General features: G+C 54.7%; 2 protein-coding genes across 2 annotated transcripts in view; one reads left to right on the forward strand and one right to left on the reverse strand.

Moving 5' to 3' along the window:
- METTL27 (methyltransferase like 27) overlaps window positions 1–222 on the reverse strand; it is a 16798-nt gene extending 16576 nt beyond the window's left edge. The window contains 1 exon segment of the mRNA XM_017867326.1: window positions 181–222. Coding sequence (XP_017722815.1) covers window positions 181–222 — 42 coding nt within the window.
- A 5476-nt stretch (window positions 223–5698) lies between these two features.
- Window positions 5699–7573, forward strand: TMEM270 (transmembrane protein 270). Its single transcript, XM_017867329.1, has 3 exons — window positions 5699–5804; window positions 6676–7104; window positions 7260–7573. Exons 1-3 carry the CDS (start codon window positions 5733–5735, stop codon window positions 7554–7556), a joined length of 798 nt encoding a protein of 265 aa, XP_017722818.1. The 5' UTR covers window positions 5699–5732; the 3' UTR covers window positions 7557–7573.
- Window positions 7574–13972: the final 6399 nt, after the last annotated feature.

Here is a 13972-nt window from a genome sequence, read left to right on the forward strand (position 1 = left end):
GAAAAAAAAAAAAAAAAAAAAAGTGAAGATTTGAAACAAAATGAAGTTTTAACTTAGGAACATGACATAATAAAAGATTTTGGTCCTGATCATTTCTTTGTGATTTTTGCCTCCAGCAACCCAGGCATGACGAGACCTGCACAGGGCGAGTTCCTGGGGATGACGTGACCTTGCTGTTACCAGGAAACCGGCCTCGCAGGCCTTGGGGACGAAGCGAGTCATTGGGAACTCTCCACCCACTCGCGCGGGGCGCCCAGGCGCTCCCCGGTGTCTGCTGCCCCCGCGCGGCCGCCCTGCAGTCCTGCACCCTCAGGGGGCGCACCTGAGAGCCGATGGGTACCCGGGCTGGCAAAAGTCAGAGGTGGGCTTCCTGCTTCTCTTCTCACCCTGGGTCCTGGGGCGGAGAAGGGCAAAGGCCGGTGAATGGCGCCCTCCCGGCGTTGTGCAAGGCAGCGGCTACTGATAACTGGGGTTTCCCGCCTGGTCCTCCCTGCTCACCTGCAAAGTGAAACTCCAAGGCCACGCAGAGCAATAGTGCATGGATGGCCTTGAACCTGGTGCTGAATAAGAAAGAGAAGGGCGCGAGCGGGGGGAAGCTTTGGACTGAGGGTTCAAGGCTCCCAGTTCATCTACATCGGAGGCTTCTCCCACAGCAGGTCCTGCTGCCTTCAGGTGCAACCTGGTAGGTAGGGCCGTTATTCATTTCTTTCTTATTCTTGGACAGGATCTTACTTTGTCACCCAGACTGGAGTGCAGTGGTGGAATCACGGCTCACTGCAGACTTGACCTCATGGGTTCAAGTGATCCTTCTGCCTCAGCCTCCTGAGTAGCTGGGACCACAGTTATGTGCCACCATGCCTGGCTAATTTTTGAATTTTTTTGTAGAGATGGGGTCTTGCTATATTGCCCAGGCTGGTCTAAAACTCCTAGGCTCAAGCAATCCTTCCACCTCCGCCTCCTAAAGTGCTGGGATTGCAGACCTGAGCCACTGCACCCAGCCGTCATTTTTTTCTTCTTTTCTTTTTCTTTCTTTTTTTTTTTTTTGAGACAGAGTCTCGCCCTGTCACCTGGGCTGGAGTGCAGTGGGCATGATCTTGGCTCATTGCTTGCAACCTCTGCCTCCCGGGTTCAAGCAATTTTCCTGTCTCAACCTCCCGAGTAGCTGGGATTACAGGTACCCGCCACCATGCCTGGCTAAGTTTTTTGTATTTTTAGTAGAGATGGGGTTTCACCAAGTTGGCCAGGCTGGTCTAGAATTCCTGATCTCAGGTGATCCACTGGCCTCAGCCTCCCAAGGTGTTGGGGTTACAGGCATGAGCCACCGTGCCCAGCCAGCTTTCATTTCTTAATTCAAAAAATTTACACAGAGTTCCTTCTGTGCCCCTGGCACCGTTCTAGGCATGGGATGCAGCAGTGAGGGAGGTTCACGGTCCTTGCCTTCAGAAGTGGCTTGGCAGGAAGGTGAGAAGGCAGGAAGATGAGAAGGCGATCCCGGGGTTTCTGGCTTGTGGGCCTGCGTGGTTGGGACTGCTGTCCCTCAGTTAGCTTAGGGGACATCCTGAGTTGGTTTCACTCCCCAGCAGAGGCTTCTGACCTCTGACACTAGATATCCAGGCTTCTGTGGGCACCTGTTCCTGTGGTCTGGGCAGCCACAGAGCCACAAAGAACCCTGGCTAGAATCTAGCTTGGGGACCAAGACCAGGGCTTTGGTAGGGGTAGGGAAGGGCAGGTGACCACAGCTAGGACTGAGACATGAGCCTAGCATTCCCATGGGGCCACCGTAGGGGCTGTGGGGCAGAGTGAGGTCTCTTCTGCTCTAGCTCCCACCCTGACCATGGGAAGTGTGGTCAGTATGAGGCTGGAGATATCAGCTTAGCCTCTGTGGCGGTGGAGTTCTGGGGACAGGGATGCCAGGTGATGGTGGCAGCAAACCAAAGAGAGGAGGGAAAACAAATTGCAAATCCCAGTCTCAGCCACCACTTTCTTTCTTTCTTTTTTATTTTTTGAGATGGAGTCTTGCTCTGTCACCCAGGCCGGAGTGCAGTGGCCTGATCTCGGCTCACTGCAACCTCTGCCTCCCGGGCTCAAGAGATTCTCTTGCCTCAGCCTCCTGAGTAGCTGGGATTACAAGCGTGCACCACTATGCCCAGCTAAGTTTTATATTTTTAGTAGAGACTGGGTTTCACCATGCTGCCCAGGCTGGTCTTAAACTCCTGGCCTCAAGTGATCCGCCTACCTTGGCCTCTGAAAGTGCTAGGATTACAGGCGTGATCCACTGCACCCGGCTCAGCCACCACCTTCTGACCCCCAGCAATCCCTTTGCCTCTCTCCCCAAACCTACTCCTTCTTTTCCCACCCCCACTTGGGCAGCACTACTCTCTGCCCTTCACTCGAGTCTCCGGGGTTGGGCGTATCCCTGACTCATGTCTCGCATTACATCTTTTCCTGTTCATTCCTCTGTCGGGATGCAACTCTCTATGAGTCTTTCATGTTTCTGTATGTCTTGTGAGTGAGGCACTAATGGATTGCCTTTTGCCCTGGACTTTCTTTTCTAGGATATCTGTGTATCAGACAACCTTGGAAGATATAGTGTCTCCTTCTGGGGCAAAAGGCAGCCCTGCTTACTGTTCATTAGAAAAGATTTGGGTTCCCTGGCCAGGCGCGGTGACTCATGCCTATAATCCCAGCACTTTGGGAGGCTCTGGCAGGTGGATCACCTGAGGTCAGGAGTTCAAGACCAGCCTGGCCAATGTGGTGAAACCCTGTCCCAGCTGAAAATACAAAAATTAACTGGGCATGGTGGTGCGTGCCTGTAATCCCAGCTGCTCAGGAGGCTGAGGCAGGAGAATTGCTTGAACCTGGTAGGTGGAGGTTGCAGTGAGCAGAGATGGTGCCACTGCACTCCAGCCTGGGCAACAGAGTGAGACTCCATCTCAAAAAAAAGAAAAAAAGAAGACTGAGCAAGGTGTCTCCCGCCTGTAATCCCAGCACTTTGGGAGGCATTGGCGGGTGCATCACCTGAGGTCAGGGGTTTGAGACCAGCCTGGCCAACCTGGAGAAACCCTGTCTCTACTAAAAATACAAAATATTAGCCGGGTATGGTGGTAGGCGCCTATAATCCCAGCTACTTGGGAGGCTGAGGCAGGAGAATCGCTTGAACCTGGGAGGCAGAGGTTGTGGTGAGCTGAGATTATACCGCTGCACTGGGTGACAGAGCAAGACTCCATCTCAAAAAAAAAAAAAAAAAAAAAAAGAAAAAAGAAAAAAGAAAAGAAAAGATTTGGGTTCCCTAAGCTCAGGCCACCTCTCCTGTAACACACCCACCTCAGATACTGCCAGGCATCATCAGGCCCTTGTCACATCACCCTGTGGGATTTGGGGCTCAAGGAATGAATGGAAAGTACTTATACTCTAGTTCACTGCTATTGCCATGAGTAACGTTGTCTTTGATCTCTGACCTGGGAGTCTCGTGTCTTCCTGTGGCAGCCATAGAGCTCTGGCTGGTTAACTTGCTAGCATGCAAGTGGGCATCGTCTCAGATCATCTTGGGTCTTGACATCCTCCAATTCTATCTGTTGTACCTGCTACAGATTTCTGGCATCTGTTGTCTCCATTCCTCAGCCCAAAGCTCCCATCATTACATGTGCAGCGGTTTATTTNTGAGGCAGGAGAATCGCTTGAACCTGGGAGGCAGAGGTTGTGGTGAGCTGAGATTATACCGCTGCACTGGGTGACAGAGCAAGACTCCATCTCAAAAAAAAAAAAAAAAAAAAAAAAAAAAGAAAAAAGAAAAAAGAAAAAAGAAAAGAAAAGATTTGGGTTCCCTAAGCTCAGGCCACCTCTCCTGTAACACACCCACCTCAGATACTGCCAGGCATCATCAGGCCCTTGTCACATCACCCTGTGGGATTTGGGGCTCAAGGAATGAATGGAAAGTACTTATACTCTAGTTCACTGCTATTGCCATGAGTAACGTTGTCTTTGATCTCTGACCTGGGAGTCTCGTGTCTTCCTGTGGCAGCCATAGAGCTCTGGCTGGTTAACTTGCTAGCATGCAAGTGGGCATCGTCTCAGATCATCTTGGGTCTTGACATCCTCCAATTCTATCTGTTGTACCTGCTACAGATTTCTGGCATCTGTTGTCTCCATTCCTCAGCCCAAAGCTCCCATCATTACATGTGCAGCGGTTTATTTGTTCTGGATTCCTTTTTGCTCTCCCTACCCCAGAGTCCTCTGCCTCAGTTTCCATGCACATTGCTTGAGCCGCCTGCTGCAAGACCCCCACCTGACCATCTGCTGGAGGGCTTTCTCTGGTGTTTGTGCTGATGAGGTCGGAGGTTCAGGGGGAGTTAATGTCCAACAGGAAGCAGACAGGTCATGGAAGACAAATACCCCAGTATTCATGCTCCTTGGGTGGGGTGACTCTGAGGTGTGTTCTGCACCATTTCCAGGGGATTTTGGGGGTCAGCCCCAGTTGTCTGAACCCAAACCCTCCTCATGAACTCATCTGTCCCTTCCTTCCTTCCTTCCTTCCTTCCTTCCTTCCTTCCTTCCTTCCTTCCTTCCTTCCTTCCTTCCTTCCTTCTTCCCTCTGTCTTTTCCTTCCTTCGTTCCTTCGTTCCTTCCTTCCCTCGTTCCTTCCTTCCTTCCTTCCTCTCTCTCTCTCTCCTCTCTCTCCTTCCTTCCTTCCTTCCTTCTTCCCTCTGTCTTTTCCTTCCTTCGTTCCTTCGTTCCTTCCTTCCCTCGTTCCTTCCTTCCTTCCTCTCTCTCTCTCTCCTCTCTCTCCTTCCTTCCTTCCTTCCTTCCTTCCTTCCTTCCTTCCTTCCTTCCTTCCTTCCTTCCTCAGAGTCTTGCTCTGTCACCCAGGCTGGAGTGCAGTGGTGTGATCTCAGCTCACTGCAACCTCCACCTTCCACGTTCCAAAAACCTCCTACCTCAGCCTCCTGAGCAGCTGGGATTACAGGCTCACACCACCACGCCTGGCTAGTTTGTTTATTGTATTTTTAGTAGGAACGGGGTTTCATCATGTTGGTCAGGCTGGTTTCAAACTCCTGACCTCGTGATCCACCCACCTTTGCCTCCCAAAGTGCTGGAATTACAGGCGTGAGCCACCGCGCCTGGCCACTTGCCTCACTTTCTGACTTCCTACGGATGCTTGCAGGGTCCACTCCCTAAATAAACTCCTTGCACTTCAATTTTTTTCTTTGTTTAGAGATAGGATTTTGCTCTGTCACCCAGGCTGGAGTGATCCTGGCTCACTGCAACCTCTATATCCTGGGCTCAAGCGATTCTCCCACTTTAGCCTCCTGTGTAGTTGGGACTACAGGTGTGCACCACGATGACTGGCTAATTTTTTTGTTTTTTTGTAGAGACAGGATCTTGCTATGTTGCCCACGCTGGTCTCAAACTCCTGGCCTCAAGCGATCCTCTTACCTTGGCCTCCCAAAGCACTGGGATTACAGGCATGAACCCCGTTCCTAGGCAGCACTTGATTCCTGTTCCAAGATCTGGGAAAATCTGACTCGAAGAAAGCTTTGCTCTAAGACCTCCTTGGCCTTGTTGGGGTCAGACGTGGACTGAGGTTTCAGAGGAAGCAGTGGAGCAGCAGGGGCCAGGTAAAGGCGGGGAGTCTTTGGTGGCAATCGGGTCTCCATGGTAACTTGGCCCCCACCCTGTGGCATCTATGAAGTCACCCTGCTTTTTCCAGCCAGCGGAGGAGTGGGAGGCCAGACATGGAGGCTGTTCCTCCAGTCAGATCCAGCCTTTTGGGGATTCTGTTGCAGGTTATAAGGCTCACAGTGCTGGTGAGTGGGGGCTGGGGGTAAGTGGGGTGGGGACCACACACCAGGCCCTTTACAAAGCCACCTCAGAGCTGCTGGACCCAAGCCCTGCCTGTCCCATCCAGTGGAACTAGGTAGCTGCTTGCCTTCCAGAATAATCTGACAGCTCCCAGAAGCCCCACTCCAAACTACAGTGCTGAAATTTTCTTTTCTTTTCTTTATTTAGAGACAGGGTCTCTCTCTATCACCCAGCCTGGAGCACAGTGGTGCCGGCTTAGCTCATTACAGCCTCCAACTCCCGGTCTCCAGCAATCCTCCCCCTTCAGCCTCCAAGTAGCTGGGACTATAGGTGTGCACCACTACGCCCAACTAATTTTTGTATTTTGTAGAGATGGTGTCTCACTATGTTGCCCAGGCTGGTCTCTACTTCCCCGGGTTCGGGTGATTCTCCTGCTTCAGCCTCCTGAGTAGCTGGGATTACAGGTGCCCACCACCACGCCTGGCTAGTTTTTCTATTTTTAGTAGAGATAGAGTTTCATTATCTTGGTCAGGCTGGTCTCGATCTCCTGACCTCGTGATCCGCCCGTCTCGGCCTCCCAAAGTGCTGGGATTACAGGCTTGAGCCACCGCACCCTGCCTGAGATCGTGTTTCTTAAAAAAAAAAAAAAAAAAATCCAAATCCAATGGAAAGGAGCCCAAATATAATATGAAACACCTTCTAATGTTCCCTTCTCAGAGGGGAGTCCTTCAAAGTGGACAGAGTTCATCCTTGCACATGTAGGGAGCTGAGGCCTTGGGGTGGGGATCTGACTCAAGGTGGTCCAGCAGCTTCACCTCTACAATAAAAGTGGGGATCCTGGCCAGGTGATGATTGTCTCTCTCTCTTCTCCTGCAGCTGGTTCAGAACCGACATCGCCTCTATAATTTCCTGCTCCTCAAGATCAACCTCTTCAACCACTGGGTATCAGGGCTGGCCCAGGAGGCCCGGGGGTCCTGTAACTGGCAGGCCCACCTACTCCTGGGAGCTGCAGCCTGCCTGCTGGGCCGGGCTCTCCGGGCTGGGCTGGCTCTGATCCAGGTCCCCGTGTGGCTCATGCTACAGGGACCCAGGCTGACGTGGGCTGGCATGTGGGGCGGCACCAGGGCCCTGGGCCTGGCCTTGCTCAGTGCCTGGGAGCGGCTGGGCCTGTCTGTGGCCATCTGGACAGAACTATTTTTGTCATGTCTGCACGGCCTGATGTTGGTGGCCTTGCTCCTGGTGACAGTGACCTGGAGGGTGTGTCAGAAGGCCCACTGCTTCCAACCGGACAGGCAGCTCAGTAAGGTGGGTGGTTTCGGGGTGAGACTGGGGTATGAAGGGCAGACCTGGGGTGTTGTGTGTGGCCAGGGCTGGTTGGGCTTGTGCGGGGGAGCCACAGCCGAGCAGTGTAACCCTATGAGCTCCTAAGGGCCACCCGCCCATCTGTCTCCCTGTTCCAGGCCTTGCAAATGAACTGCGTGGTGAGGAAGCTCCTGGCACAGCTGAGACGTCTGTATTGGTGGGTGGAGACTATGACTGCCCTCACCTCCTGGCACCTGGCCTATCTCATCACCTGGACCACCTGCCTGGCCTCCCACCTGCTGCAGGCTGCCTTTGAACACACGGCCCAGCTGGCCCAGGCCCAGGAGGTTGAACCCCAGGAGGTCTCAGGGTCTTCCTTGCTGCCCTCACTATCTGGGTCCTTGGACTCGGAGTCTGGACTAGTTTTGTCAGAGCAAGAAACTCCCAGAGCATAAATGTATCCCCATCTGCCTCTCCTGGTCTGGCCTGGCCTACGGTCTCACTCCCTCTTCCCTAACGGGCTGGAGAGATGTTGTGTGAATGATGTGCATGTGTGTGCGTGCATGTGAGCCCAGGACTGCCTCTGGGAAGGAAATTACATTCTGTCAGCATCTTCTGTGGGCCAGATATCAACTATCTCAGACAATTTACTCATAATCTGGTTTAAATCTCCTAGCAACACAGGCGTCAGGTTTGATGAGCACCATTTACAGCTGAGAAAATTGGGCCTCAGAAGGTTGAACTTTCCCAAGGTCACAGTCTGTCAAGGGCAGAACCAGCACTGGGTCTCTAAAGTTTTTGCTTCCCAGAATCCTTAACTTTCTCTAGGTGCGTGCCCCTGATTCTCAGAAGTATTGGTGCCCAGGGTTTTAGGGGAGATGGGCAGTTAGAGACTTTGGCCTCTGGGGGGTGCCAGGGCCTCACATTTCAGAGATTTAGAACCTTCCTTTGAGAAACAGTTGTGAGCCAGGCTTCAAGGAACCCATTCATTCATGCACTTGGCCATTCATCCATCCACCTATCCACCTGCCCACAAAAGCATCCACAGAGCCATCCATCCACCCACCCACCAATCCAATCATCCACTCATCCATTCACCTGCCCATCTACCCACACATCCATCCATCCATCCCTCCACCCATCCATCCATCCACTCATCCACTCATCCATCCATCCATACATACATACATCATCCACCCACCAACCCATCCATCCATCCATCCATCCCTCCAACCACCCACCCACTGATCCATTTATCCATCCACCCATCCATCCACCCAACCACCCATCCATTCACCCACCCATCTACCTACCCGTTTAATCACCCATTCATCTATGCATTCATCCACCCATTTGTGCATCCATCCATCCATCCATCCATCCATCCATCCATCCATCCACCCACCAATATATCCACATACCCACCCATCCATCCATCTACCCACCCACTGATCCATTTACCTATCCATTTATCCACCCACCCACACATCCATTCACCCACCCGTCTACCTACTCATCCACTCACCCATTCATCTACCTATTCATCAACCCATTCATGCATCTATCTATCCACCTACCCACCCGCCCATCCATTCACCCATTCATCCATCCGTCCATCTATCCAACCAGTGATCCATTTACCCATCCATCTATCCACCCACCCACCCACCTATCCATTCACCCACCCATTTGTCTACCCATCCACTCGCCCATTCATTTACCCATTCATCAACCCATTTATGCATCCATCCATCCACCCACTCATCCATCCACCCACCCACCCATCCACTCATCCATCCACCCATCTATCCATCCATTCATCCATCCATCCATCTACCCATCCACTGATCCATTTACCCATCCATCCATCCATCCATCCATCCATCCATCCATCCATCCATCCATCCATCTATCCATCCACTGATCCATTTACCCATCCATCCACCCAACCACCCATCCATTCACCCACTCATCTGCCTACCCATCCACTCACCTATTCATCCACCCATTCACACATTCATTCATGCATCCATCCATCCACCCACCCACCCATCCATTCATTCGCAGAACCAACCACACTCACCCACCCAGTCTGTTGAAGAGCCATCTGTCTCCCTGGGGAAAGGGGAAACCTATCCAGTATCTCAGCACTCCCCTAACCTGTGAGTAAGGACACAGGGTCCTGCTGCAGGAGTGGCTCATGCTGCTGTGCCAGCTCAAGCTGTGGTGCTTCCAATCCCCAAGACTCAGCCTTCAGGTGAGTGATTCTGCTGAGAGGGGAAGGGATGGTTTCTTGAGTGTTTGCAGTCACCTCTCACTCACTCCCAAGCCAGAGGGTGGTGGTGTGAACGTGGCCCTTCTCCACTCAGGTTCCCAGCTCAGTGAGGGCCTCCCTTATAGCCCCGGGTAGATGTGGGGTGAACTTCCAGACCCTTCCTCCAAGTCTGAGCAGCAAGCCTGTCCTGCCCTAGGAGGTACATCTGAGAGGTCCCATCTGGCCAACGAGGCAGAACATGTACCCGGAAGGACCTATAAGCGCCTGGTCAGAGGGGTAACACGACTAGAATTCTAGGACATACACATAACTTTCAGGGAAGCGTGAGTGCAGGAGTAGGTGATGTCAGCCCATTGCTGAGGTGGGGACTGGAGGAAAAGAAGAGGCCCCAGAACAGTCTGGGGCCAAGGTGGGGACAGACAAGGATGTGGCCCAAGCCCCATGGAGAAGATCCGGGCTTGGAGACAGAAGCTTGGATTCTGTGCCTCTGCCTCTGCCCTGCCGAGGTCACTGGGTGTGACCTTGGATGAGGCTCTCTTTGCCTGCTCTGGGCTTTGGTTCCTATGTCTGTGCAATGCGGGATGGGTGGGGTGATCCCTGATAAGGGAGTCAGCATTTGGTTTGTTTTTGTTTTGTTTTTTGAGACAGGGTCTCAGGCTGGAGTGTGGTGGCGTGATCTCGGCTCACTGCAGCCTCCGCCTCCCGGGTTCAAACGATTCTTATGCCTTGATCTCTCGAGTAGCTGGGACTACATGTGTACACCACCATGCCCGGCTAATTTTTGTATTTTTAGTAGAGACGGGGTTTCACCATATTGGCTAGGCTGGTCTCAAACTCCTGACCTCAGGTGATCTGCCCACCTTGGTCTCCCAAAGTTCTGGGATTACACGTGTGAGCCACTGTGCCTGGCCGAGAGTCAGCATTTGGGGTTCCTCGATGCCAGGCCTTGTTTCTGAATGCCCAGGTAGGAGGTGGGGTGGGGCAGGAGAGGAGCAGGCCCTCTGTCTACGCAGCCTGCCGATAAGGCCCTACACTGGCTGACTTCTGGTTCCCCGAGTCCCCTGTCCTGGAGTTATTGCTGCTTTTGCAATCTCTTCTAGGATTTGAAGTTTTCCTGGCCTTCCAAGGTCCCCGGCATCCTGGGGAAAAGGGAGAAGGCCAGTATCTCCCCTCAGCTGCCACTCACAATGGTAGGCACAGGAGAGGCCTTGGGATCAGAGAACGTTGGGTTTGGATGCTGGATCCACAACCTCTCAGCTGTGTAACCTTTGGTGAGTTACTGAACCCTGAGAGCCTCAGTTTCCCCTCCTGTGATCAGGGTATAATCACAGCACCCCAGATGTCACAGGGCTGTTGCCTGGTCTGTGCACGTGCGGTCCCCGCTCAGGGCACCTATGGGAGGCTCTTGGAAGCCCATTCCCTGGCTCCTCATTTCCCAGGCCTGCCGCCTTCCCGGGGGCTGCAGCTTCTGGGGCCTGGGGTGGGTGCAGTCAGTCCGTCTGTCTCAGGCCTGTGAGCATGGAGGGGCCCTGGCCTGCTGGAGGAAAACAAGTGGTGGCCGGTGTCAGGGGTTGGAGGGGGCACGGGCAGGGTGGGGGGAGCTGGCTGCAAGGCCGGCCAGCAGCTTCACGCAATCTGTCTGCTATGCAGTCCCGGGCCTGGCCTGTATTTATTTATGCTGAGCGTGTATTTATATCAGTCCCTTTTTCATTAATAGGGCAGGAAATGGCTGGAATTGTTACATACCTGGCGGGCCAGGGGTCCCGCTTCGCCAAGACACACAAGGCCCTGGCTGCCCCGCTATGGTTGTAAGGGGCCCCCTCCTCAGTCTGCCCGCAGGCCCTGGCCCTTCCCTGACCCCCCTTTGTTCTGAGACCTTCTCTACCTCCCAGAGCTCCTGGAACCCACATTCCCTGGAGAGGGGTTCATTTGCAGGCTTCTCCCTATCCCCCGGTTCATCCTGACCTCATCCCAACCCCAGGAAAGGCTGTGGTGTTAGGGGCTGTCAAAGTGCACACTGGAGGATGGGGGAGGGGCTGGCAAAGTCCACCCAGAGCAGCAGGAGCTTAGGGGAGAGATCAGGGTCGGGAGGGTTTGGGGATGGGATCCCGGTGCCCAGGATGGGGGGACTGGACAGAAGAGGAAATGAGGGGATACATAATAAGAGGGTTCTCCTGAGCAGGTCCCATCCCTGGAGCTTTGCTCTCCACCAAACCCAGGCCCATCGTGTAAGCATGGGTGGCCTCTGTCACCTGGGACCTGCCTAGCCTACCAGAGGGGTCTCTGTGTCTGTCACCAGCCACCCTACTGCCCCAGGCCTGGCAGGGGATGGGGGGCTCACTTCTGTCCTGCCTCCCTGCTCCCCGGTCTGCACGCTGGGTTCAGCACCGAGCCAGCGCCTCTCTCCAGGCCCCAGCTCTTGGGCTCAGGCCCCAGGTGGGGCTGCCAGAGCTGAGAGGCGTGGCCCCTTCCCCAGAGCGCTCGCCTGACATAACCTATTAGTGCTTCTCGCCTCAATCCAGCTCCCCCAGCCAGCCTTCCCACCCAGGCCAGACTGTGCCGGTCCTGTTGCCTCTCTCCTGAGCTGCTTTGCCCCGACAGGGTGAGAAGGAGCTGGCAACATGCCCGACGGCCCCAAGAATAGCTGTGCCTGTTCGCCCCTCCCCTGCTAGGCTGCCCTATGGTCAGGTGGACTTGATCGTTGACCTTGACCGGTGACCGCTGTGGCCATGATGACTTCCTGTCTCAGAGTCCAGAGCTGGGGCCGCTGGACGGTCATGGGACTGAAACTTAGAGGACAAGGGGCTTTCCTGCATTCCTGCCCTGTGCCTGGGTCTCTACCTTCTCAGCTCCACTGCTTTTTTTTTTTTTGGAGAGACCAGAGTCTTGCTCTGTCCCCCAGGCTGGAGTGCAGGGGTATGATCTCGGCTCACTGCAACCTCCGCCTCCTGGGTCCAAGCAATTCTCATGCTTCAGCCTCTCAAGTAGCTGGGATGACAGGTGCCCCGCCACCACGCCCGGCTAATTTTTGTATTTTTAGTAGAGACGGGGTTTCGCCATGTTGGCCAGGCTGGTCTCGAACTCCTGACCTCAGGTGATCCGCCCACCTCGGCCTCTCAAACTGCTGGGATTACAGGCGTGAGCCACCGCGCCCGGACTCTCGGCTGCACTTCTAGGGGCCGATGGAGGGTGCTGGGAAGAGGCTGCAGACCTTGGGCAGCTGTTGGTATTGAGAAGGGGGCTGCTAGGAGACTTGGGGTTCTCTAGGATGGAGCCCTCTGGGTGGCAGGAGGGGGAGGCTACAGGGTCTCAGGACCATGCTGGGGGCTAATGCAGGGGGTCTCTGGGCTTCCCGAGCTGCTCCCCATATCCGTGCTAGACGGGTGAGGATGGCTGGGCACCCGGGAAGCCGTCGTGTCTGGGATCCCTCTGGAGGCTTTCTCCAGCGTCCCCGTCCAGTGCCTGCTTAGCAGTGGTAGTGCCTTCTCTTCCTTCACCCCTCTTCGCCTTTGACCACCTTGACTTGGGGTTGGGGGCTTGAGACCCCAAAAGTGCCTGGGATTGGGGGGTCAATGGCAGCCCCAAGTCCTCCACCTAGCGGGGCTCTTGCACTCTCTGGGTGGAATAGGAGGAGGCTGAGGGGTGGGGCCCCCAGGACAAGGTTGGATTCTTTGAGATCCCTCTGGGGCAGGACTGTGTCCCCTGGGAATTCTCCTCCACCGTGAATGCAGCCCCTCCTCCCGCTGCTTGGCCATGGCTGTCCAGATACTTAATTGTGAGTGTCTGAGAGTGTCTGTGTGGGTTAGGGAGAGGAAGGCATTTCCGCAGACCCCTCATCTGCAGCTGCCTGTGACTGGAGGGACCCCAGACTCTCTACTCTTGTTGGGGGTCCTGCCTGTCCCTGGCTTGTGTGGCATTGGGCAGGTCCCTGGGCTCTGTCCCTGTTCCTACCATGAGGGTGCCTGTGGGCTCTGCCAGCTTCTGAGCCTGAGTGAACCTTGAACCCCTCTTAGCCTAGGGGCCAGTAAGTGTGGATTGGGGTGCTGGAGAAGTGCCCGATGGGGGAGCCCCTGGGCCTGGGTGCTGCAGCTGGGCCCTGCAGCTTCGCCTGCATATAGTGCATGCATCTGGATCTGTGTCCCGCCCCTCACCCCAGGCCCACATCTGGAGACCAAAACCAGCTAGCCGGCTAAACATAGAGCATCTGGGCCCCGAAGAGCCTGTTCCCAGGTTAACGCGGCCCATCTGGGCCCCTCGTGGCAGCTCCGCCCCGTCTCCACGGCAGAATGCTGGCTGCACATCTGGACAGCTGGGGCCCTGCGGTCACCCAGCCTCTTCCCGTGCCTAGCTGGGTCTGGAGTCGGTGCTGCCTGGGTTCCCTGTCCTGAGGCACGGTCCCGTGTGCAGAGGGCTCATGCGGCTTCTCCTGGGTGCTGCCTGGGGAACAGCTTAGTTTAGACATAATCTGGACACATGTCCCCTCCCAGGGGTGGTGACAGCAGTCACTCTGCACCAACACACCTGGCAGCCCCTTGGCAGCACTTGAAAAAGCCTCTGAACCCCCCTGGATCTCCTGGTTGCCCACGCCCTCCTGGG

This window comes from Rhinopithecus bieti, unplaced genomic scaffold (genome assembly GCF_001698545.2).
Source record: "Rhinopithecus bieti isolate Rb0 unplaced genomic scaffold, ASM169854v2 scaffold_3858, whole genome shotgun sequence".
NCBI lineage: Eukaryota > Metazoa > Chordata > Mammalia > Primates > Cercopithecidae > Rhinopithecus > Rhinopithecus bieti.

Bases quoted from the DNA above. Each gene is read 5' to 3' on its own strand.
- TMEM270 (XM_017867329.1), top strand. From the start codon at position 5,733: ATGGAGGCTGTTCCTCCAGTCAGATCCAGCCTTTTGGGGATTCTGTTG. The intron at 5,805-6,675 runs GTGAGTGGGGGC...CTTCTCCTGCAG, and splicing joins TTATAAGGCTCACAGTGCTG to CTGGTTCAGAACCGACATCG. The intron at 7,105-7,259 runs GTGGGTGGTTTC...TCCCTGTTCCAG, and splicing joins CGGACAGGCAGCTCAGTAAG to GCCTTGCAAATGAACTGCGT.